The 26,340-nt window shown below is 44.7% G+C and overlaps 1 protein-coding gene across 1 annotated transcript; it reads right to left on the bottom strand.

Annotated features, from left to right (window-relative positions):
• Nucleotides 1-3,396: 3,396 nt before the first annotated feature.
• Nucleotides 3,397-21,373, bottom strand: APOD (apolipoprotein D). The gene is made up of 5 exons (XM_059163091.1): nucleotides 21,219-21,373; nucleotides 16,979-17,108; nucleotides 10,956-11,077; nucleotides 7,465-7,553; nucleotides 3,397-3,874 (listed from the first exon to the last, which is right to left on the bottom strand). The coding sequence occupies exons 2-5, from the start codon at nucleotides 17,099-17,101 to the stop codon at nucleotides 3,639-3,641; spliced, it is 570 nt and encodes a 189-aa protein (XP_059019074.1). The 5' UTR covers nucleotides 17,102-17,108; nucleotides 21,219-21,373; the 3' UTR covers nucleotides 3,397-3,638.
• Nucleotides 21,374-26,340: the final 4,967 nt, after the last annotated feature.

Below are 26,340 nucleotides of genomic sequence, written 5' to 3'. Positions count from 1 at the left end.
GTCTCCTAGAAGCATGCAGAGGACCTTGTTGGTAGTAAATAAAGATTGCTTTAACAACACATCCTATATTCACAGAATAAATCATCATTTCAAACATTGGGATTATGGTGGGATGGGAGAACAATCCAGAAAGGGCTGCAAGTCTGAGGTAGTTACTAGAAGAAAAAGCTTCTTTCTTGCTTGGTGCTCGACTTCCCAGAGGGTCAGGTTGAACTAGAAGGAAGTCTTAGGGTCTAAAGTTTTAAGGCCTACAGTACAAATATCTATAGCAAAAATTAGCAAAGGGGAAGATCACCTTGTAATGCCAGCACCCTAACACATTAATTGCTTTCAGTTTCTCTGTTCACTTTTAGTCCTTGATTTTATGCCTTCATTCCATGTAACTATAAGTATAGCATAGATACAATGGTACATTCTTTTTTTCACTCAACATTATAATGTGAACACTTTTGTCTTAGTGCTATTTTGGTTGCAAGGAACACTCAGTTAAGCTAAATTACCTCAAAAAAAAAGAAGGTGTGTGTGTGTGTGTGTGTGTGTGTGTGTGTGGCTAATCTTGCACAAATTCTAGGATGGAAAACTAAGACAGTTAAGCTCCATGGGAACTGGAGCCAGGACACAGTAAGCCATCAGCTAGGGAGCTGCTTTGTTTGGGTGGGGTCTCTGCTCATCTCTGTCTTGGGTGGGGTCTCGGCTCATCCCCGCGTTTCTGTTCCACACCCTTGTAAACTTCAGTTGTGCAACACCAACAACGAGCACCCCAAACGTGACCTCACGGTTCCAGAATTTTCAATCATCCTCTCTCCAGATCTCTTAAAGCCAGATCCTGATGTGATGGACCTCATTTATCTTTTCCGTCCAGTTAGGCCACAAGACTCAGAGGTTTCTTCTCAGCCTGTGGCCTGGCCATCACTAGTCCAGGCGGATACATCTCGGTTCCAGACACCAGCTCTGCAGGGAGCAAGGCCACGTGCAGGGACGCCACCCCCTCACCCCAAGCACTGCGTGTGGCCCGGCAGGCCCCAGCTCTCTGGTGGCTGCCTTGTCTTCGTAACTAGGAACTTTAATGAATGCACGTGAAGTCAGGGTCTAGCATTTATGATCCCGTCCCACTGCTGGTAGGGTTAGCTTCTGTTTAGCTCCTTTTGGTTTGGGGGCTGCTACCACTAAAACTAATGGACATTTTTGTGCATCCTTCTTCCTTTTCATCTGGATTATATAATCTTCCAATCCCATTGAAATGGCATTCTCTGAGCACCCTCAGGATATAAGACGTAACCTTACATTTTTTTGTTTAAAAAGTACCTATATTTGCTAGAGATTTGTACATAGGCAGTTATAGGCCAAAATAAGAGGATGTGATATCTGGGATTTGCTTCAAATCTTCTAGGAAAAATATTGGGGGTCCTGGGGAGGTAGCCGAAACCAGACTGGTGAGATGTTGATGACTGTTAGAGCCCATCATAGTTCATGGGGATTATTCTCTACTACTGTCTCTCTTTTGCTGTTTTCCTCACTTCTCTTCCTTTCCTCTCCCTTCTAGATTTTTCTGTTCTTTTCCCCATGTATTCTTTTGCTACTTGATGGCCGCATACCTCCCTCTGGATTACCCGAGAAAGTTTTTCTGTGGCTTCATCACCCCTGATATCTGTTTCACAGGTCCCCTTTCCTTTACTAGGAAACTGCAGTCCATCCATCTACACACGCAGCCAGTAACTCATTCCCAACGCCCTTTGAGGTTCTGTATCAGGCCAGACACTGTTAAAGGTACTAACTTCAGTCACCTTCATGGTCTTTGATGTTGCCAAATAGGTGTAAAGAGGAATGCAGTCACACCTTATCTTGTACCATGAGTTAAGAGGTCGGTAACACTCTCAGGGATAATAGTATTTGAGAAGAGGAGCCAAGAGCTCTCTGGTCGGTAGGATAAAGCACAGGGCACAATGGCAGGCAGAGCTGGGGAGAGGTCTTCTCCTTCAGTACCTACCTCCCCCTTACCACCTTCTTGCCTGGTAGTTTTCAGACCTTAGGAATGTCAAACTGGAACCTGCAATCTGAGGTCCTATTTATTTAGAAAGAGAAAAAATTGTATCTTTGAGATGCTTGGGATTCTTGGGCGCCCGGGTGGCTCAGTGGGTTAAGCTGCTGCCTTTGGCTCAGGTCATGATCTCAGGGTCCTGGAATCTAGCCCCACATGGGGCTCTCTGCTCAGTGGGGAGCCTACTTCCCCCTCTATCTCTGCCTGCCTCTGCCTACTTGTGATCTCTCTGTCAAAAAAAAAAAAAAAAAAAAAAGATGCTTGGGATTCTTGTGACATTTAATAGAAAGCATTAAGGGCGCCTGGGTGGCTCAGTGGGTTAAAGCCTCTGCCTTCGGCTCGGGTCATGAGGTCCCAGGGTCCCAGGATCGAGCCCCGCATTGGGCTCTCTGCTCAGCAGGGAGCCTGCTTCCCTTCCTCTCTCTCTGCCTGCCTCTGCCTACTTGTGATCTCTGTCAAATAAATAAAATCTTTAAAAAAAAATAGAAAGCATTAATAGTTTCCAGTGCTCAAGGAAATTCATACCTTATGTTCATGCTGAAAAAGCAAAACTCTCATCAGATGGCTTAATTTTGTCTTCATTTCCCAAAGCATTAGTAGATTACAAATGCTATGTGAACTAAGTGAAATTGCAGGGGAAGAATTCTGAGACCTTTCTTATTTTAAAAGTCATGATGTAAAAATAAACAAAGAAACAAAACCCCAAAAAAACAAAACCTCAAGGTGATTCCCAATTCTCTGAAGTTGGGACACCCAGAGCTGTGACTGTGAGACCCCATGGGCGCCTATGTCTTGCAGGGACTGAGACTCTCCCGGAGCTCCCCACGGTTCCCTCCATGTGGTGCTACCTTTGCACACCTCAGCTTGGATTATACATGCATCTATACTTGTCAGTCTCCCTCGCTAGTCTGGGAGTTTCTGTGGGATGACAAGGGTTCAATGCCTGGAATACAGCTGGGCTTCAGTAAATATCAGTTGAATGAAAGACACCCAAAAAGTATTTTCTTAAAAAACAAAAATCCCCATAGTCTTCTCTCTTATTGATTCTCCCCTGCACAGACTCCAAGATGGCCCCCTAATTTAGCCTGACTCTGAGGACCTCCTGATGAGAAAATAAATACTTCAAAGAGACTGCCTGTCAGAGACTCAAAAAACAGAAGTGATTCCCCCCTAAAGGAGTGCCCACTGCAAGATGGGGACACTTGGATTCAGGCCACCCACCACTGGCCTTTGCCACCAGCTGTCCCCTTCCAGAAACAGGATTGTTACCTTTAAACTGTGACTGCTTCGTTTCTTTCAGCAGAACTGTTCAGGGATCTCCAAACATAAGCTTATAATGAAAACCCCACAATAACCAATTCAGAATCTACTGTGAGCACAGCAGGTCAGCAACAAGTTTATTATTAGACTGGCAAGGTCACAGACTGGTGCATGGCTAAGTGTTTGGGCCAACTCTCCTTGACTTTCTCTGCATGGGTTTCTGCTGTCAAATTTCCCTTCTTGGTGTTTGCAATGGTTTGCGGTGGTGCGTTTGTCTTTATGGGGGTGGGGAGCAAAGCAAAAGAAGTAACAGGAAGTAATGCAGGTTCCCTCGAGCCTCTCACAGTGACTCAGGGCAATTCACTTGATCAGTGATAGTCATTTTCTCAATGTCAATGTCATTAGAGGTCAGGATATCTTTTAGATAGGTCACAGTTTCTGGAGGGAGATAAGGGTTTCTTCCCAAGATCCAAACATGATCCATGTGAAAAAGCCAGACGATTGTGGTGCAGGAGTACACGAGGGCGTAGTTCTCGTAGTCGGTGGCCAGAACCCAGTATGGAGCCGATGGCATCACTGAGAACCAGAGGAGGGCAGTGTTAAGCGGGAACAGGGCAAGAGGAACCTTCCTCTCCAGGACCCAGGAAGTCAGGGTCCTAGTTCTTCTACATTAGTGCTTCTTTTTTTTTTTTTTAATCTTTTTTCTTATTTATTTACTTATTTATTCATTTGACAGAGAGAGATCACAAGCAGGCAAAGGCAGGCAGAGAGAGAGAGAGGAGGAAGCAGGCTCCCTGCTGAGCAGAGAGCCCGATGCAGAACTCGATCCCAGGACCCTGAGATCACGACCTGAGCCTAAGGCAGCGGCTTAACCCACTGAGCCACCCAGGCGCCCTACATTAGTGCTTCTTCTTCTTTTTTTTAAAGAGGTCATCCCTCATCAGAGATACCCACTTTTTTTTTTTTTAAGATTTTATTTATTTATTTGACCGAGAGAGATCACAAGTAGGCAGAGAGGAAGGCAGAGAGAGAGAGAGGAGGAAGCAGGCTCCCCGCTGAGCAGAGAGCCCGATGCGGGACTCGATCCCAGGACCCTGAGATCATGACCTGAGCCGAAGGCAGCGGCTTAACCCACTGAGCCACCCAGGCGCCCTACATTAGTGCTTCTTAACTCTGAATTCATGTGGGAATCTTATGGGAGCTTTAAAAAATCCTAGGCCACCACCTTCAGGCCTGCCCACATCCTGATGTGGAGGTGACTGGAACTCCTGAAGTCTCCCCCAGTGATTCCAGTCTGCAGCCCGAGCTCAGAGCCATCATTCTGGATCCTCCCTCCCTGGCAGCAGATTGGTGACGGTTCATAGGGAATTTTGTTGGACGCCCTAGACTAATAGGCTGACTGAGCACTAGTACAAATGGAGGCACCACTTAGATAAGTGGAGTCAAGAATGTGAAGTCAGGGGATGCCTGGGTGGCTCAGTTCACGATTTCAGGGTCCTGGGATGGAGTCCGACATCAGGCTCCCTGCTCATCGGGAAGTCTCCTTGTCCCTCTGCAGCTCCCTCTGCTTATGTGCGCTCTCTGCCCCCCGCCCCCGACAAATAAATTTTTAAAAATCTTTAGAAGAAAAGAGAATGTGAGGTCAGGGGCCCCAGGCTTTCCAGGTCTGTACTTCCCCGCTTCCTTTAGAAACTGCCTGGGGAAGGAGTTAAGGACTAATGTTGATTTGTTGTTCTTTTTGTGTGATCTTCAAAAGTTCCTCTGTTCTTAAGAATATGGTAAATCAGGTGATAACAGGTTAAAAACTCTCACAAAGGGCCTACAAGGATTCATTGAATGACATCTGCCTAGTATCAAAATTTCAGCATTAATGGGTCCTTATGGAAAAAGAGGGAAGATTTACCTTCTCCATCTGAATCCAGAAACTTCCTCTATTAACTTAACCTCCACACCGCAGTCCAAGGCAAGGAAAAGTCATAGCCTACCTTGTTAAAGTTAAGTGGAATATGAACCCAAATGCAGAAAGCTGTGAGCTGACCCCATAAGAACAAAAGATTTCGACACATATCCCATCATGGGTGGTTTGCTTTCCTGGGTTTCAAGCATCCCACCTCCTCCACTCCAAAATAATCCCCGTTTGCCAAGCCAAACCATATCTCAACACTCGTGAATGACCATGAGAAGCTGGACAAAGGAGGCAGTGTGTGAGAGGTTAGAGCTTGTCTGGGCGTCAAAGACCCAGCTGGTCATCAGTATAATACAAGAGGGCCAATCCAGATGACAACCCAGCAAGGTCCCTCCTCTGTCTGACTTTCTACCTGTTTTATAAATATGAAAAAGGAAGGACACTTGGAGGATGCCTGATGGACAGAAGCCTGTACAAGGCTACGGGGCCCACACTGAGTGCGGTTTCTGACTTACCTTTCTAGCCCTGTTGGTGCCTGCCTGCTGGGCTCCCCATGAGAAGCTCGTATTTGTCACATATCTGCTATCTGTGACTTTCCACTGCTTTGTGTGTTCCCAGCTGGACTCTGCAACCCTGAGCTGTCTGGAGGAAATGTTCTTCCAACCTCTTTTGGTGATGGCCTCATGCCCCACCTGCACACAGCCAGGAGTTCACATGCTGTCTTCCTCCCCCAGGGTCTAGATCTCAAGACCCATTTACCCAGATGTTTCTTCTCAGCAAAGAAAATTTCCATGATTCTGTATTAGAGAACTCTGACAGCCTCCTACTGCTTCTGGGAGGCACTTCAACCCAGGAACATGGCTTTTGAGGCTCTACCCAGTCTTGTCTTGTGCTCCACGTATCTGCCCATCCTCTGGGCTTCTCTCTGCAGGCCTTTCCTCTTGCCATTCTTGCACTTGGGACAGCCTTTCCCATAATCCCCCACACAACCTGGAAGACCCAGTGCAAACGTCTGATCCTCCACCAGAATACATCTCCTCCTCCTCTGCTTGCCCTGCCAGGAGCTCCTGCCTCTTCCAGCTCCTGTTCCAGGCTTCTTTTGTAAGGTCATGCCCATAATATTTGGCCTTGCCTCCTATCCCCACCCCTCAATTGAGAGTTTGGGGTCCTATGTTTTGGTCCCAAGTCTGCCTCTAATTAGTCCAGTGACCTTGCCTCCATCATCTAGCTCTTCTGCACTTGGACTTTCTTATTTGTGATATAAACAAGAGAAACTGACATGTACAAAGCCCCTTCCGTTTACGGAGCATTTGCCATCTCATTTACCTTTGCGACACTGGGCACAGAGGTGACGATATCTGCCTATGGTCACATGTGCAGGAAGAACAGTTTTCATCTCCCAGCGTTCCTATCTTGGTGTATAAAATAAGAGTGTCCTCTCTGCTCCCCTCTACGGGCTTGATGGGGGGTGGGAGGTAGTGATTCCTCTTGCAGCTGTGACTTCAGTATCCGCCACTTGGGTGGGGAGAGGGAACTTCGAGCACACTGGGAATTAAGAAATCTCACATTTCTGACCTGCCTTCTCCCATGTGTCTCTATCAACAGTAAAACTAGTATTTGGTGTTTTCTCTGTTGCCCGTGTCCATTCCTCCATGAGCCCAGAGCTCAGAGGGCACATGCCCATGATCAAATATCCCTCAGAGAAACCCACAGCGTGGCCAGAAAGTGGCAGACAGAGCTGGGGCTCAGATTTGCCTTCACTGTTATCTCTTGCTGTCAAGCTTCTGTGCATATCAATTGTTCTGCTAAGAACACCATTATTAACTATTACTAACCAGTAATGTTTCCAGCCTCTGTTTCCTCGGGGGGTGGGAGAGGTGGGAAGTGGGAAAGGCGGGATTGGTTATCCTACTGCTCAGACCCTGTGTGCTGTTCTCTGTGCTTCCTCTATGGAAACGTGGTAGTTTTTAATAGTAAATCGCCTATGTACTTGTCAGTATCCACACTGGGGTTTAAGTCCCTCAGGGACAAGCCCAGCTCTGTCTGGCTCATCATTGTATCTTTGGTGCCTAGCCCTGAGCTGCATGTAGCCGGTGCTCAACAAATAATTATGTATTAAGTCATGACAGGTGACACCCAGATGTGACAGGAGAGTGTTCCCACCCAGGGCTCTAACTTCTCATGTGAGGTAAAAAAGGCTCTAGCTTTCCGTTTGTGTATCTCTTATCCCTGAAACCTCCCAAGGGAAGTGAATACTTACACCAGAAAAACTTAACTCCCAGCTTGGCAGGCTCTGTAAGGTTGCCCTGGGTGGCTTCGCCTTCGATTTGATTCACAGTTCCATCAGATCTGCAATGCGTTAAAACAAAAAAAAAAACAAAACAATGAAAAACCTTAACTCATGGGAAGCCAAAAATCAGTGAAAGGCAAGATGTGTGACACTAAGGACCAGGGTGGCAAGAATGTGATTGCTGGTTAGGAAGGCTCTGTCCCTTCTCCTTTGTCACTGTCTCACACCAGGCGGAAGCAAATGGCCTTGGAGTGATAAGAAACAAGAACTGAAATGCTCCAGGACTGGATAACATGTTAGGCCTTTGCCCTTTAGGGCTATTTTTTGGGTCCTGCAAGGCCATTTCCCATTCTCAGGCTCCAGAGGGAGGGAGTAAAAGAGAAGGAAAAAACAAACAAATGAAACAACCCAACACACTAAGAAGATTAGCTTCTTTAGAAACAAGAAAGAGCCAAAGGAAAAAACAAACAAACAAACAAACAAACAAAAAATGAGGACTGCTGGAAGTCTGGAGATCTGCAAGCTTTCCCTGCTCTTGGGGTCTCAGTGACATCTGTCCCATAAAGGCATTCATTCACCTGAGCTCCAAGACCCCTATCCAGCCCAGCAGGCTTCTGACTGAGTGTGGGAGGTTTTGACCCTGGCCAGGTACAGCAGGCAAAGAGAAAACATTTGTGATTCTCAGAGATGTTGAATGAGAAGAAATGCCCATCTCACAACGAGTGCCACCTTCCACTTACAATTGGCAGTGTCATTTCTTTCTTAGTGGTTTATAAAATGGTGGTGTTTCTGAAGTGATGGTCTCAGATTGGATGAAGTACTTTCACTCTTTTGAAGGGAGCTGGCTCCATTTCCGGGTAACTGGCCATGACCTTGGGGACCTGGGGGAGCGGGAAAAGGCCTGGGGATAGACTGAAGGAAGGTGCTCACATATCACAGGGCTCTTTGAGGACACTGAAGGATGAGGAGCCCATTTGTCTCTCCTCAAGGGGCAAACTAAAACTAGAGGAGTAGCGTGTGTTAGAAAGTCAGTAGGAGGGGCGCCCAGGTGCCTCAGTGGTTTAAGCCTCTGCCTTTGGCTCAGGTCATGATCTCAGGGTCCTGGGATCCAGCCATGGGCTGGGCTCTCTGCTCAGCAGGGAGCCTGCTTACCCCCCTCCCCTGCCCCCTCTCTGTGTGCTGTTCTGCCTACTTGTGATCTCTCTCACTCTCTATCAAATAAAGAAAGTCAGTAGGCTATGTTTAGTGTTGATGTCCAGAAACCAGACAAGAAACAGGTAAGGAAGGAAGGCAGAGGTACTCTGATGCTGTTGGATATGCTGCTGGATGTCTGTCCTCAAGTAGGGCTGGAGACCAGACCCTGAGCTGTCGCCTGGAACTCCACTGGGAAGACAAGAAGAAGGTCCGTTTCCATCTGCATATGGTTGCTTAGCAACAAACCAGCCTCTTCTCAACAGACTCCTCCCCTTTCCTTCATCATTTATGCTTTGTCCAGAACAGTTTCCAAAAAAAATTCTCTGATCATAAGCTCACAGTTTGATCATGGGGAAAAACACACATGTCTTTTTCAAGGGAGGCAGCAGTATTTATTAAATGATTAGACCACACCAAACACTGTTCTAAGTGATTTGCCCGTGTTATCTCACCCAAAGCTCACAAAGCCCTAAGAGAGGGAAGTTTTATGATTATCGCCATTTTACAGAGAGGAAACGGAGGCTTAGAGAATGAGCATAAATCACTGAAGATCCCATTGTCAGTATCTGGCAGAACCAGGATTTGAAACTGGGCAGCCTAATTCCCCAGCCTGAACCCTTCAGCTCCCAGCCCTGTGCCAGCTGCCCTGGCCCTCAGGTTCTCCGACCCTGGCTAAGAGTACTTTGCTCAGACTCCATGCTGTGCCTCTCTGCCCATTTGACAGTACTCCTGAGAGGAAAACCGTTCCCCTCTCCTGAACTAGCAAGCCTTTCTCTGTGTGCCCTTGAATCTTAAACAGACGTGACCCTGCAGGCTAAGCAACCTAATACTCAGGATACGGTTCCAGACGACTCCCCGCCAGCTCCGAAGGAGAGGTGAAAGAGGTTTGTGATCTGTGTCATGGCCTGACTCTTGGTCACAGAATGGGACAAAATATTTGAAATGAAATCACTGCAACTTTAGATGGCTGCCTGCCTCCCAATTCCTGGAGCCTTTCCTGGGCTCTGAAATAAGCTGGTTTTCTCTTTATAGGCCCTTAAGAGTAAGACTCTCACTCTTGTATGTACGCAGGGCCAGGAGTCACCCCCCTCCCCCGGTATCTTGGCACACAGGAAGCTTAGTGGATAGTAGGATAGCCACACGAAGCCCTAGTAACTTCCAGGCTGGGTTGTGGTTGTTTTTTTGGAGTTGACACTGTTCTCAGATCCTGTAGGGAACAGGAAGGACAACCCTTCATCCCCAGCCTTCCTTTCGTGTGTCCTCTGTCCTCTTCCTCATTTCACTTCTTAAATTTCCGTGGTGTTACTTACAAGCTGTGTGGCCCTTGGGAAATTACTTGACCTCTCTGTACCTCAGTTTCCTCTTCTAGAAAAATGAGGTGAATAACAGCATCTACCTCAGGGTCGCTATGGGGATGAAATGAATATGCACACTCATTTACATATACATACATATAGGTCCACATGTGTACAGGGGTGTACAAAATAGTGCCTTGAACAAAGGAAGTGCTTAATATCTGTCACTATTTATTGTTGCTCTTATTTTTGTTGTGGAAGGTAGGAACTTTTTCTGGGGCTCTTTTAAAGTTTACATTTGCTTTCTAAAGTATGAATTTTTGTATCAAATAGAAATCCATTAGAAGCTCCCAGTAATAAAAAAGTATACTTTTCTAAGCTTTCCTGTCACAAAACCCAGAGGTTTATGTCTGTATCTAATAGTCAAAGTTGTCTGGAGATGGAATAAAATGTCATGGAAGGCAACGAGCTATCCATTCCTGGAAGGATTCAAGCAGAGTTGAATGTCCTCTGTCAGTAGATAATGTACAAGGGTTTCTCTCTTGGTTTGGGAGATCAGATGAGAAGATTCCTCCCCTTGTCCTCTACTGAGTATCTATTTCACAATTAAAGTGGGAACCCTGCTGTTTGGGGTCCCATTGAGTCCCAAGTGCCTTTCCTGGGGAGTACATATACAACAGGTACATAATACAGGGAGTACACAATAGAGTAAGTACACAATACAGTAAAATGCTCTGCCAGTGGTCTTACAAATAAATGAGTAGTTCCTCGCACCTCCCCCCCTACCCGCCATGCCCCGCCATTCCGCTTGCCAAGAGTCATCATCTCAGGACCTGCTGTGAACAGGCAGTGCATACCCAGCCGCAATGGCATCCCCTTTGAACTAGACTGCAAGGACACCCAGTCACCCCAGGACAGCTCTCTGGTGGCTGGCTCCAGGACTGTGCTGCTTTTGAAACCACAGCCACTCACCTCAACTCCTGGTTTACCACTTTGATGTTTCCGTTTTCCATTAACGAGTAGTTGGCCTGGATGCAACTTCCCTTCTCAAAGCTCACCGGGATCTTCTCAATTTCATACCATCGTCCAAGATACTGCAGAGATAACAACAGAGAAAACTCTGTGGTTCTCTGGGGACCTGCAAACTCTCCCTATTGTTGTCTTTTAGAGCAGAGCCCTTTCCTGGGAAACCAAGCAAAATGGGCTGCATTGTTCCCAACAGCAACTGAGCCAGATATTGATTCAAAGGAGAGTAAGTGAATCAGATGTGCAGGTGTTTGTCGAATGCTGCATTTTATTCCTCAAGTGCTTTTTATTTAGATATGTTGTCAGTGGCCCCTCCAGCCAAAATCTATGTGAAATTCTAGACTCTGTAAAAGAGAGGGAGCAGTTCAGATGATGTAAGGTGCCATCTCAAATATTTTGTGATTCTATGAGGCATCTCTGAATTGTGTGCAAAATCAGATATGTTCCTGTGGGGAACTGGAACTCCAGGATTGGCAGAATTCTCCTCATTTGACCCTGGAGAGGGAAATGGTCACAAAGGCTTTTGGCAGGTGATCAGGATTTAGGAGACTGATATCATTCTTCCCTGGGGGCTTGGTCTCAGTTTATAACTTCATGTACAGAGACAGCATTAAAGGAAGTGTGTGACTGTGGGTGAGGGGAGACAGGTGTTTTCTTGTGTCCATGCACCGTCTTGCATGGAGACTGCTCCAATTTACAACCTCCATGGGGGGGCAATGTGGAATTACCTAGCAAAACTGAAAATACATACAGTGCATATATGAGGTTATTTGCTGCAGTACTGTTTTTAAGAACGAAACACAGGAAACTAGAGTCTAAGTGAGCATTAGTAGGGAATGGGGTCCATAAATGATGGCACATCCATGCAATGGAATGTTATACTCCTTTTCTTAAAGGAGTCATATACAATTACTCCAAGATACATTCAATGAAAAAAGAGCTGGGTGAAAAATAGAGCACATGGAAAAATGGGGGGAAAGGTTATTATATTCATTTTTTTAAAGATTTTATTTACTTATTTTGAGAGAGAGCGAGCACTAGAGAGAGAGAGCGAGAGAGAGCGTAAGCATGAATGGGGGCAGAGGGAGAAGGAGAAGCAGACTCCCTGCTGAGCAGGGATCCTGATGTGGGGCTCCATCCCAGGACCCTGAGATCAGGACCTGAGCCGAAGCAGATGCTCAACCAACTGAGCCCCCCAGGCCCCAATTACATTCATTTTCTGTCCCTGCTATAACAAACAAGTTACCACAAGCTCACAACATGAATTTGTGGTCTCACAGTTCTGTACATCAAGGGAGCTTGGTTAATATCAAGGTGTTGGCAAGGCTGTGTTCCTTTCTAGAGGCTCTAGAGAACTCTGTCTTCTTGCCTTGTCCAAGTTCTAGAGGCCACCCACATTCCTTGGTTGGTGAACTCCTTCCTCCATCTTCAGGGCCAAGCAAAAGCAGGGGACATCCTTATCGCACTGCATCTTTCTGACCACAGCTGGGGAAGATTCTCTGTTTTCAGTGATTAGACTGGGCTCACTGGATAATCCAGGCCACTCTTGCCATCTCCAAGTCTAGAACTTTAATCACATCAACACAATTCCCCTTTCCATGGAAAGTAGCATATCCACAGGTTCCAGGGATCTGGGTGTGGACATCGTTCTGCCTACTGCAGGTATGTATGTATTTGTGGACGTAAACATTATCTCCCAAAAGACACACAGTGAACTGTTTATACTGGTTGCTACTAGAGAGGCAAACTGAGGTGGGAAGGAATAAAGCTTTTCATAGAATGTTCTTTGGTACACTTAGAATTTTGAACCATATGAATATATTTACTTAGTCAAAATACTAATCAAAAGATTTTAGAAATTTATTACCCAACAAGGGAAAAATCGGAGATGCACTCACCTTCAATGGAGTCAGGCTTTGAACTGAGAGTGTCCTGCCAACAGGGGGCAGTATTACGCCAGTCACATGGCTCTTTGCTCAAATCTATACTCCTGTTTGTGACATAAATGTTCCACTCATTTATGAAAGCACATCTTTCCATTAAACCACTGAAATCAACATTCACTTAAAGCACCGAAAAATAAGATGAAAGGCCATTTGGTTACCTCGGCATCCTCAAAAAAAGCTCCATTTTATACAAAGCATTTAAAAGAGTTCTATTATTGTTAAGATGAGTTCAGGGCTCCACAATTAAAACCGAGGAAGCGTGATTTTCCAGTAAAGAGGCAACTCGGAGGTTGAAGATTCCTTTTCATGTCATGCTTCTTTATAATTTCATAGTATTTTTCTGAAAGCCGTTTCATGGTTTTGGGTCTGCTTCTCTAACCGCATAAGGAGAGAGCAATGTTTAAAAAGAATTCTGGAGAGGCGCCTGCAGGCTCGGTCTGTTTGGCTTCCAGCTCTTGATTTTGGCTCAGATCATGATCTTGGAAATTGAGAGACTGAGCCCTGCATTGGGCTCCACACTGATTGGGGAGCCTACTTGGGATCCTCTCTCTCCCTGCCCCTCTGCCCCTCCCTGCTCCTGTGCAAGCTCCCCCCCCCCCACTTCCCACCACCTGCTCTCTCTCTCTCATTCTCACTTTCAAAAAAAAAAAAAAAAAAGGAAAGAAATGAAAAAAGAATCCTGGAAAAGATAGAAGTAAAACTATCTGTATTTTCAGATAGCATGATTTTGTAATAGAAAATCCCAAGGAATCCACACACACAAGAACTATAGGAACTGATGAATGAAATCAGCAAGGTTAAAGGATACTATATCAATATATAGAAAGCAAACGGGTTTCTACACTTACAATGAACCCTCTATAAGTTATTAAAATTCCACTTACAATAGTATCAAACAAATAAAATACTTAGGAATAAATTTAACCAAAGAAACGCAAAACTTATACTCTGAAAAATATAAAATGTTGTTGAAAGAAAGGAAAGAAGACCTAAATAAATGGAAAGATAATCTATGTTCAGGGACTAGAAGGCTTAAAATTGTTAAGATGACAATGTTCTCCAGATTGATTTAGATTCAGTGCAGTCTTTATAAAAACAAAACAAGAGAGAAGCACAGTGGAAACATGTTGGGCCCATAAAAACAAAACAAAACAAAAAACAACTCTGCTTTTTTACAGAAATTGACAACCAGATCCTGAAATTCATATGGAAATGAAAAGGATTCAGACTAACCAGAAGAACAAAGTTGGAGGCCTCATATATTCTAATTTCAAAACTTACTACAAAGCTATAGTAATCAATACTGTATAGCACTAGCATAAAGATGGATATATATAACAATATAATAGAATTGAAAGTCCAAAAAATAAACTCTTACATATATAGCCAATTGATTTTCAACAAGGATGCCAAGATTATTCGATGGAAGAATAGTCTTGTCAACAGAAAGTTCTGTGACAACTGAATATCCAAAATAATAAAGTTGGACTTCTAGATCATCCTATATACAAAGTTTAACTTAAAATGGACCGCAAACTTAAATGTAATGATTAAAACTAAAAAAAAAAAAAAAAAACCTCTTTTAAGAAAATATAGAAATTAATCTTCATAACCTTGCATTAGGTAATGAGTTTTTTAGAAATCAAAAGCACAAGCCACAAAAGAAGAAAATAGATAAATTGTAACTCATTAATATTAAAAACTTTTGTGCTTCAAAGGACACATTGATAAAGTGAAAAGAGAATCCACAGGATGGGGTAAATATTTGCAAATCCTATATCTGATAAGAGACTTGTATCTAAAACGTATAAAGAATTCTCAGAGCTCAACAATTAAAAGATAAATAACCCAAGTAAAAGATGGGCAAAGGACTCAGACATTTCTCCAAAGAAGATATACAAATGGACAATAAATGCATGAAAAGATGCTCATCATCATTAACCATCAGAGAAATACAAATCAAAACCACAATGAGATACCACTTTGTGCCCTCTAAAATTTGAAGGGCTATAATCCAAAAGATGTGATAACAAGTGTGAGCAAAGATACGGAGAGATCGGTGTGAGACACTGCTGGTGGGAATGTAAAATGGTGATGCAGCTGTTTTGGAAAACAGTCTGGCAGTTTCTCAAAAGATTAACGTGGAGTTACCATATGACCTAGCAATTCTTCCAGCTATACGCCCAGAACTGAAAATGTATGTCCACCCAAAAAACTCCCATAAAGACAAGCACACAAAAATCTTACACATGAATGCTTGTAGCAGCATTATTCCTAATAGTTTAAAAGTGTAAACAACCCAAAGGATGAACAGATAAATAACATGTGGTATTATCCATGCAGGAGAATATTACTTGCCAATGAAAAGGGCTGAAGTATAGATGCATAGTACAGTATGGATGAACTTTTAAAATATTATGTTGCGTGAAAGGAATCAGTCTAAAAAAAACCACATACTGTATGATTCTGCCCCTATGAAATGTCCAGAATAGGCAAATTCATAGGGAGAGCTGATTGCCTGGGGCTGGGAGGAGGGTGGGAAATGGAGAGTGACTATTTGTGGGTAGGAATGATGAAAATATTCTCAAATTGATTGTGGTGATGGTTTCATAACTCCGATTATACAAAAAAATAGAAAGTGATCTTTAAACAGGTGAATTATGTGTTATATGAATTATATTTCAGCAAAACTTTCTTAAACATCCCGCTTCACGCCTCAAGGGACTTTTGTAAATATAGTCCAATTATAATTATCAAAGTGTCTTTGGATTTTTACCCCCAAACAGAAATATAATTCAAATTCCCTGGATTTTTTTCTGGAAAATCTACCATAGCTTAGCAGGGTTGCCTGAATAAAGGGACCAGCCTGTAACAGTTATAGAGTGAGCGATGTAAACTGTACTGTATGTGTCCTTCCTACCTCCCCTGTGTGACTCTGTAGACGGTGCTCCTTCCCCACAACCTGCAGGCTCTGAGCTCTCGTCCCTCACTCCTGTACCTAATCCACCCCAAGAGGTCCCAACACTTATTCATACTGAGGAGTGAGTGACTGATAACAATTTTAATATTGCCCATGATGAGTACTGGCTCTTAAAAAAGATCCAAACTTTCTATTAAGGAGAAAATGTCTTAAGAGCGAGACTCTAGGCATGAGTTCATAGCAATGGAAACCTTTCCTGTTTCCACTAGCTGCCTCCTTCTCCTATTCCCGGCTTGTAGATATGCACATATATACACAGGAAGGCTGGGCCTGATCCCAGGAAGAAAAGCCACATATGGGGACCTGGTTATACTGGAATCTTTTTAGTGCAGGTAACAAGAAAGCCTCTTGGGGAAGTTCCGTCCTCTTCTAGGTCCTGCGGGAGGAACTCCTGGGTGCCCAGCACTGTGGCGAAGCCTGGTCTTGAATCCCCCCTCTGCGTGGATTAGCAGGGCGACCTGGGTCGGTGATGAGCTGTCTGACATTGAGCTTCTTCATCCGTAGAATACGGAGAATAGCCCTGTAGCTGCTGCCTGCCCATCAACTACGGCGTGTCCTCTCAGCCTAGCTGGGTTCACCTCTGCCACCTGGACAATTCCCACGAACACGCTGCTAGCTGCCCACCTTGAGCTCACATCTCCCCCTTTGCCGGAAGACCTTGCCAGCACCCCAGAGTGCCCACAGCTGGCTCATACCCCCTCCATGGGACAATCTGAGGAGCATTCTACACATTTCCTTAGAGGATTCCCAGCAGGAAAGAACCCTCTTGTTAACAGTGTTACTGTTGAGGAATGCACCTTTAGTTACTCTTCTACTTCTCTGTCTGCTTCCCCACAGACCCACATTGCTTCCTGGGATCATCCTCCTCAAACTCTCTGCTCCCCAGTTCTTGCCTGAGTCTGCTTTTGGGGGATCCCCAAAGAGGATAAGTACCTACCCCAAGGTTAGCTGTGGGACTCAAAGCAGAATACTAACTCTGAAGCCTGGCAGATGTTTATTCAAATGGGAGGCAAAACAGATAGGAGGTTAGCCTTTTACCACACCTTATTCACATCAAAGTTCTCCTGCACTGGAGGAGTCGGGCATTTCCCAAGATGGAAGGCTTGTCCGGATGCCGCACTGAAGAGGCTGGCCAGCGCGGAGAGCAACAGCAGCGCGGTCACCATCTTGGGGCTGTGAAGGGAACCGGGAGTTAGGAGAAACAAAGCCGCTTGAGTTGTTCTGGGCTTCCGAGGACATGCAGTCATACGGCGGGGGGGGGGCCGGATTTCTGGGGACATCTCTGGAGACCTCCCCCTGAACCCTTTGGCAATCGCCCTGCAGGCCACCTGGGTCATCATCTTCAATGGCACTGGGAGGCATTCCACCCCCTGGAGCCTCTCCATACACTCTGTAGCCCCTGGGAGAGCACATTCTGCCTGGTGTTGGAGCTCCTTGGATTTATTTTCCAACTGCTCCCTCACAATTATGCATTTTTCAAGGACAGGCACCCCCAGGACCTGGCAGTGTCAGGCACAATCCAGACTTGTTAATGAAGAGAAAGGATGTGGGGTGGGGGTAGGAAAAGGTTGAAGTTGTCGAGGGAACCGCACGAGAGAAAAAAGATGAACATAAACCGAGCAGACATTTGGTGTGTTAGGAGACTCATAAGAGAGATGCCTCCTTGATCAACAGCCCGCCTCTCATCACCCCCCCCGCCTTGCTGGGCTGTTCACCAACCAAGAAGTATGCCTGAGACCTGACAGGCAGCTGCGTATTGGGGACCCCAAGGCACCCCAGCTGGGTTCGAATGCAGGCTTTGCCACATACTAAGTATAACTGTGTCCAGTTCACACTTGAGCTTTCCAGGCTATTACGTGGAAATAATAATCATACCAACTCCAGGAAGTTTTGCGAGAATTAAATGAGATGTATAGAGAGAGCATTTCAGGTGGTGTCTGATATAGAGAAAATGCTTCATAAACTAGTTGTTATTACCATGAAAAGCAGACACAAATAATTGTTTCCTGAATTTCTCTTTGGACGTCTGTTGGGAATATTTTTCTTTCTTTCTTTCTTTAAAATTTTATTTATTTGACAGAGAGACAGTGAGAGAGGGAACACAAGCAAGGGGGGTGGGAGAGGGAGAAGCAGGCTCCCTGCTTCTTCCCTGCTCAGCAGGGAGCCCAATGAGGGATTCAATCCCAGGACTCTGGGACCATGACCTGAGCTAAAGGCAGACGCTTACAATTGAGCCACCCAGGTACCCCGTGGGGATATTTTTCATAGATGTGCATTTATTTTTATTTTTATTTATTCTTTTAGTTGCATAGACAGGGAAACCAATGTGCATTTAACCAGAGGCGGACCAGTAGCTGGCAACAGGCATTTCAGCCCAAGCTCCCTTCCCTTCTTCTTGCCCTGACCTCTTTTGTGTGACTCCTTGCCTGTGGCTGCACAGGAGCTATTTCTAGCTCTTTGCCTTTCTCCCTGCAATGAAGAAAACTGAATCCATGGAAGCCAAATGTTCTCAGATCTGAGCATTTAAAAGGATGTGTCATAACAGGAATAATTATAACCATTTTATTATGGTTAAACCTCTAAATAACCTTTAATAATCAATAGCTTTTCTTCTGGAGGTTTCACTGCTCCATTTCCAAAGGAACAGTTACATAATGTGTAAAGCTGCCAGCCAGGGATGGTGGTGGCGGGGTGGTGGCTGAGTCTCCCTTGAGCAAGCCAAGTCTGGGGTAGGACCCCACCTTCTCTGAGAATCCATCTCCCATCGGCTCCTTCCACCACGTAAACAACATCTGTATTTTAACCTTTGGGGAGATGATGGGAATCGCCTGACCTTACAAAAATTTGCATCCATCTCTGAGAAATTCTTAGAACTGCGGAGCTCTACTCTTGGCCCTCAGTAGGCTCCAAGTTCTCTGTGCCTTGGCCAGAACATCCAAACTCAAAGGCTGGTCACACGTTACGCACGTTCTACAGGGCCCCCCAAACTGGCGGGACTTGAGAGGTCCTTTACCCATTCCCCAAACCCCCGAGTGTACAGATGGAAGCTGAATGCCAGAAGGGGCAGAGAGCTGGTACTCCGGGGGCCATCGCCAGCTGTCCATCCTGCAGCGACCCTCAGACAGGTTTCCTTCTGCACACCAGCTGTGGTGACTTTCAGTAAACACCTACCTCTGTAACCTTGATGAGCCTCAGTTCACCGTGTGACAACTACACCAAAAGTCAGTTCCCTGTCTTACTCTGACAAATCTCTTATTACAAGATGTTCTCTTGGGGGCTGAAGCATGTGCTTTAGCTCTGTAGGAGGATTTCAGAGCAAGGCTAATTCTTAGTGTTGCTCGCATCTCTTCCAAAGATGTCTCTCCTTGCAAGAGTTTTACTCCTCTGGTTAAAACTTTCTGCGAGAGTAAGGGTTGATGGCATCCATAATTTCTTTTCCAGGCCCCTCCCAATCTAGCTCATTCCACACTTCTTCAGCACCTTCTGAAGGGGAGGCAGTGAGGAGAGGACTTGGGAGACAAGTTGAACAAAGTGAAGCCATTTTGATTTTAGGCTAACCCTTAACCAGGAGTCGGCAGGTCATAAAAAGGGTTACAAGTTCTGACCCACAGAGGCCTCAAGACCCCATTACCTCAGGTAATAAAAGCAGTAAAGGTCAGACATTCTTAAAATTGCTCCCTGCAGGTAATTTCACGATCCTAAAACAATGGAAAAACTCACCACTCAATGTAAATGAAAAACCCAAAATTGAAGAGTGAGCCCCTCCCTATATGGTTAATTAAAAAAACTTACAAGACCCTTTATTAGAGGCAAAGGGGTGTCTTTGTCAGCTGGAAGGGGGGACTACTATTTTGTGAGGTAGCTCCTTTCTCCTATACTTAATACATCTTTGTCCCTTTCTCTAAACAGCTTGCTCTCAAATTCTTGCCCTTGCAAGGCCAAGAACCTTCTCAGCAATGGGCCTGAGGCCCTCCCTCTGGATCAAAGGTAAATCACATTATTAACATACACCTGTGAACTTGGGTATGTGTGACCTATATTTTTGCATCATCTTCTAAATACTATTGGGAAATGTCTTAATGAGGGGAGTTTACTTATTTTACAAATTATAATTTAAGGGTGCCTGGGTGCCTCAGTGGTTTAAGCCTCTGCCTTTGGCTCAGGTCATGGTCTCAGGGTCCTGGGATCGAGCTCTGCATTGGGCTCTCTGCTCAGTGGGGAGCCTGCTTACCTCTCTGCCTACTTGTGATCTCCCTCTCTCTCTCTCTCTGTCAAATAAATAAATAAATCTTTAAATAAATAAATAAATAGAATTTAAATGCTCTTTTAACTGAATATTCAATTACTTAGTAAGAATTCTACTAAGGTTATGGTGCACCCACCCTGGGCCAGCACTAACTCTGTGAACTGAAACTCACAGTCATTGAACTTCCCCATGGAGAAGCCCGGGCCTCAGTATGTTGAATGGGCCCCACCCCGTATGGCCACAATACCCTACCTGTTAGGGTCCCACACTGACATTCTCTTTGTACCCAATGGTGTTAATGAGCCCAGGTTAGTTCCTGCTAAGCTCTGAAGCCAGAACTTCCTTAGGCCAAGTCTCCTAGGAGCCTGTTTTCTTGATGCCTGCGTATTACTGAGGACCTGGTCCCTGATTTTAAAGATCTGCAGATCCAAAGACGACTGGCTTCTGAGATTTCACGTGATAAAACAAAATACATTTCTGCAAGTCAGTGGGTCTAAAAAACCCATTTAGCTGCTGAATCCAACAAGAAACCATGTCTTCTCAGGAAAATAGTTTTGTACCACATTGTTAAATGCATTTTCTATTCACAGGATGAATTCCAGTTCACTTTTCAGTTAATTTTGTTGCAGCACACCAGTGGATGACAGGTCCCCGTGAACCCATCCAGGACAGTACTGGTGTAGGGAAAATTTTCCTATTGTCTATCTAGCATAAACGAGTGTGCCCAGTGCAAGCAGAAGACTCGGAGATGAGTCAACATGGGTTTGGCAGCCCAGTTCGGCATCTGTTGTCAGTCTTCTCTTGACTTGTTGTTTGGGATAGCTGAACCTCGGTTTCATCGTCTGAAAATGGGGTGGTTAGTATCTACCTTGGAAGGGAGCTTGAGGAAAAATGAGACCAAATTTGCAAAGCAGCAGGCACAAACCCTCCATCGTGTTAGTTACTATTGTTAGCAGAAAAGGGGCCATAGAAAGCCAAGACTGTCTCTAGGATAAGCATCATTCATCATAAATGAAAATTAAAACCACAATACGTACCTTTTTGGTCAAGATGAAGGCAGTCTCCACATGCAAACTCACCCAATTTAGGATGCCTTCTCTTGTTGACTGGCTTCTCCCAAGCTGTTTTATAAGCTTCACAGAGTCATTGATGTTTCATTTTAATGCATGCCACACCCCACCCAGTTCAGGAAGGCTGGCCTAAAAGCTTAGCTCTGTACCAAACACAAAAATGGGATGTTTTGTCCATCTCCCTCCCCCAGTTTCCTTCACAGCTGCTCCCCGCAAAAGAAACAATGAGATACTGTGTGTGTGCATGTATGTGAGAGCGAGGGAAAGACAAAGTGCATTTCATTCAAAACATCTTTTTTGCTGTGTGGATTTTCTAATTTAATTTTCTCAGTCAGAAATGCACTTTTAAGTTCCAGGAAGATGAGTTGCAACATGTTTTCGAGCATCTGGTATTTATTTTTCATTTTTGTGTAAATGAAAAATCAACAATCTCATTTCCCCACACAGAGCATGAATTCCATCCCATGAGGTCCGTGGTCTGGACTGTGTGGTTCGGGCAACAGGGTGAAGGTTAAGAATTAGAGATGTTTTTTTGTGTGAGCCTGGGGAAGCCAACCACTTCTCTGAGTCTCAGTCTCCCCACTGTGAAGGAGAGACTGTCATTTCTGTGTCTGCCAGAGCTAGGGGTGCGGAGGAGTTCCCAGCTGGGAAAGAGCTGGGGCTGAGAGCTGAGAATGCCAAAGGTTTCTTGCACAGCTGCTCACTCTGGACCGTTCCTGCCCCTCTCAGCTGCATATTCTCTGTGGCCTCTTATTGCCTGGGGTGGAAGTGGATTTCAGATGCTCATTGCACAGAGATGGGGCTGAGCCTCCTCTCTCAGTGGAATTAGCAACTTTGAATCTTAGGACTTGGATTCTATGCCTCTGTGATAACACAGTATCTTTGTAGGAGACGTCAATTCCTAGATGAAACGCATTCTCCAATTTCTAAGCAAGAGAGAGAAATTTATAGCACTAGGCCGTATAAAGAACAACAAAAGTGAATCCTTGACCTACCAGACCCTGACGGCGTTTTCTTCAGTCCGTTCTTTACCTTTTCAAGAACAGAAATGCTGACTTCCATTCAGGCTGTCTCTTGCCCTCTCTCTTCCCATGTCCTTGCTCAAATGTCACTTCCTTTAAAAGGATTTCCTGACCTTTAAAAAACAGTACTCTTCCCACTACCACTTTGCCTCCTTGTTAGAACTTTACCTGAAATTATACCCCTGATTTGATGTATTTTTTTGCTTCTTGTGTTTCCCCACTTATATATGAGCAATACAAGTGCGTTGACTCCTTGCCATACCCACCCCCAGTGCAAGGACCTTGTAAGCCCTCATTAAATAAACTGAATGGAAGGGATCTACCTAGTCAAAGAATTTACTGAGGGGCACCTTGCTGGCTAGGTTGGTAGAGCGTGTGACTCTTTTTTTTTTTTTTTTTAAGATTTTATTTATTTTTTTATTTAACACAAATCACAAGTAGGCAGAGATGCAGACAGGGGGAAGCAGGCTTCCTGCTGAGCAGAGAGCCCGATGTGTGGCTCGATCCCATGACCCTGAGATCATCACCCCAGCCAAAGGCAGATGCTTAACTCACTGAGCCACTCAGGCACCCCAAGTGTGTGACTCTTGATCTAGGGGTTGTGAATTCCAGCCCTATGTTGGATGTAGAGATTACTTTAAAAAAATTGGGGCTGGGGTGCGCCTGGCTGCTGGCTGGCTCCGTCTGTAAAGCCTGTGACTCTTAATCTCAGGTTTGTTAGTTTAAACCCCACTTGGGCAAGGAGCTTACTTAAAAGTAAATGAATAAGAAAGAATTTACTGAGTATTCTAAGATCTGCAAAAGGAACAGGAGGTAATTATTTAAGAGGCTTTTATTTAAATTGGTTTTCTGGGAAACTATTAACCTGTAAATTCCTGTGTCTTTTTTACTTGCATCCCATTTGTTACCAGGAATTGCTTGTCATTGAAGAAATACACAGTTAATCTCTCGACCTCATAAAAAGAACATTTCCTTTACTCTAAATAGCCACACAGTTCTCCACAAAGCAATGTTGGCAAAGCTGCCAAATTTGTGAGTTGGAGATCGATCTCTATTATCTTTTTTTTTTTTTTTTAAGATTTATTTATGCAGCTCCAGGGTGGCTCAGTTGGTTAAGCATCTGCGTTCTGCTCAGGTCATGATCACAGAGTCCTGTGATGAAGCCCCACATGGGCTCCCTGCTCAGCAGGGAGTGTGCTTCTCCCTCTGCTGCTCCCCCTGCTTGTGCTTAAGCTCTCTCTCTCTCAAATAAATACAATCTTTTAAAAAATAAAAAAGATTTTATTTATTTATTTGAGGGAGAAAGAGTGCAAGGGGGAGGAGTAGAGGGAGCAGGAAATAGAGTCCCAAGCCGACTCTGCATAGAGTGCAGAGCCCAAGGTGGGGCTCAATCTCACAACCCTATACCCTATAGTCGGAACCAAAACCAAGAGTCGGTCCTGTAACTGACTGAGCCACCCAGGCACCCTGATATATTTTATCTTTTATTCCTCAGCTTGACTCAGCGAACCACTCTGGTCTAGGGGTCACAGCATGAGAAAAATCACGTTATATTTCTGAACCTCAGTTTATTGTTTCCTATATATGTTGGCAAATGAGAAAATTTAGGGAAATTCTCTCTTTGCATGTCTCTGGAATATAGAGCCAAGCACGAGTTTTTATGCTTCATACAACAAATCAGACCTATGTTCTAAATAAATCTTTATGTTCATTTTTAAATTTTATTTTTAAATTCCAAAATAGTACACATTTATTGTACACAATTAAAATAGTACCAAAATGTAGGACTCAGAAACTCTAAGTGCCTCATCTTACAGATCAGAGATGACCATTGTTATGTTTGCATTTATTCTTCTGGAAATCCTTACACAGATCCTAACACAGTAACAACAGTAGCCACGATATTCAGTGTCTTGAAACTCGCTTGTTGTCATAAAATAATGTCTTTCTTCATCTATCTGTACACATAGATCTCTGTCCTTCTCTCACCTGCTGCCAAACGTTGCTTTTACCTGAAGGTGTATTTCTTCAAGGACCCAACTTGTGATTTCACAGGGAAGTAACTTCTTGGGTGGGTGATCTTTCCTCATACAGGGGCCTGCTTCAGGGGTTTCCCTCTAAGACCCTCAGGGAAGATGAATCTGTTTAGGTGGACTTTTTGTGCAAGAAATAGAAAACGATTCCTTTTTTTTTTTTTTAAGTTTCCCTGGTGAAAATATCTTCATCAGTCAGTGGTTCTCTCAAATACCAGAGTCATCCTGCCTGCTGTTTTTTTTTTCCAGAATTTTTTAAAAGTTTTTTTAAAGATTTTATTTATTTTAAGATTTTATTTATTTATTTATTTGACAGTGAGAGAGGGAACACAAGCAGGGGGTGTGGAAGAGGGAGGAGCAGGCTCCCCTCTGAGCAGAGAGCCCCATGTGGGGCTCGATCCCAGGACCCTGTGATCATGGCCTGAGCAAAAGGCAGACGCTTAACAACTGAGCCACCCAGGTGCCCCTGCCTGCCCTGCTGAAGCGATTTTTCTTTTGTCTGTTAAAGGGAAACTACAACTGGATTTTTCATATGAAAACCCAGACTAACGGTTTCCAATAACACATTCTACATACTCTGAGACTCAGCTCAAGAGTTTCGCTCTCAGGGAAAACTTCCTCACTCTTGCCCTCTCTGTTCAGCCATCCTTGCTCTCTGCACACTGTCCTTGCTCTCAGGAGAACTTCAGCGCTGTAGGCGGGGCATTGCTGCAGGCCCGCTGGTTCCTTCTGGAGACCATCACGTCCCACAGAGTAGGGTTGTGTTTCTATTCTTGTCTAATTGTGTAACACCAGGTACATAATAAATATTTACTAAATATTATTAGATGGTTGAATGAATACTAGAACTTTCCATCCTCAATATTTGTGGGGATGATTGTGTACTTCATGATTTATTCAGATGCTCTCTTTTCTCTCCTTCCTATTCCCTTAGAGCCATTTCCTTTATCACTAGGAGCTGGAACCAGTTGAGAGTTGAATGGTGCCAAGCATCTGGTGAACAGCAAGAAAGTAATCAAACTGTTAAAGTGGCAGGGCCCCTGGCTGGCTCAGTCAGGAGAGCATGCGACTCTTGATCTTGGGCTTATGAGTTCAAGCCCCACACTGGGCCTAGAGCTTATTTAAAACAAAGAAACAAAAAAACAACTGGTAAATCTGCAGCTTGCCATGACCCTGGGGAAGAACACTGAACTGGGAGGCAGGAGACCTGGGTTCTTTTCCCACCTCTGGTACTAATTCATTTTTTTTTTTAAGATTTTATTTATTTATTTGTCAGAGAGAGAGGAGTGAGAGTGAGCACAGGCAGACAGAGTGGCAGGCAGAGGCAGAGGGAGAAGCAGGCTCCCTGCCAAGCAAGGAGCCTGATGTGGGACTCGATCCCAGGACGCTGGGATCATGACCTGAGCTGAAGGCAGCTGCTTAACCAACTGAGCCACCCAGGCGTCCCCTGGTACTAATTCATTTACCCGTTCACTCACTCTTTTAGCAATATATGTCCGGCACTCAGTTCTAAGTCCTACAGATGTAGTGGTGAAGAAGAAAGACAAGGTCCTAACTCTTGTTTTCCAGAGGAGAGTCCAGAACACAGACAGTAAAAGGTGATGTGATGGAGTGTGTCTGGTGGCCGCTTCAGTTCTGTGATCACAAAGGACTTCTCTGAGAATGGACACTTCAGCTAAGATGTGAAGGAGTAAAAGCAGCCAGTCACTCAAGGACCATGGAGGGTGAGCATTCCAGGAAGGAGAGCCAGTGCAAAGGTCCTAAGGTGGAAACAGACTTTGTGTTGTCAAGGGGCAGAAGGGACAGTATGGCTGGAGCAGAGAGAGCTAGGAGGAACATGACTGAAAATGAGTTTGAAGAAGTGTGTGGAAGCCATATAATACCCTGCTTTGAGGAATTTGTATTTTATTTCAAATACAATGGGAAGCTAGTGGAGGGTGTGAGAAGAGCCTTCAGGCTCTCCTTCCAAGAATAGATTACAGGATGGTTACAGAGGGATCAGCTGGGAGCGTTGCAGTGATTCAGGCGGTGTGG

This window comes from Mustela lutreola, chromosome 2 (genome assembly GCF_030435805.1).
Source record: "Mustela lutreola isolate mMusLut2 chromosome 2, mMusLut2.pri, whole genome shotgun sequence".
NCBI classification, from domain to species: Eukaryota; Metazoa; Chordata; class Mammalia; order Carnivora; family Mustelidae; genus Mustela; species Mustela lutreola.
This window is presented reverse-complemented; position numbering and strand designations above follow the sequence as displayed.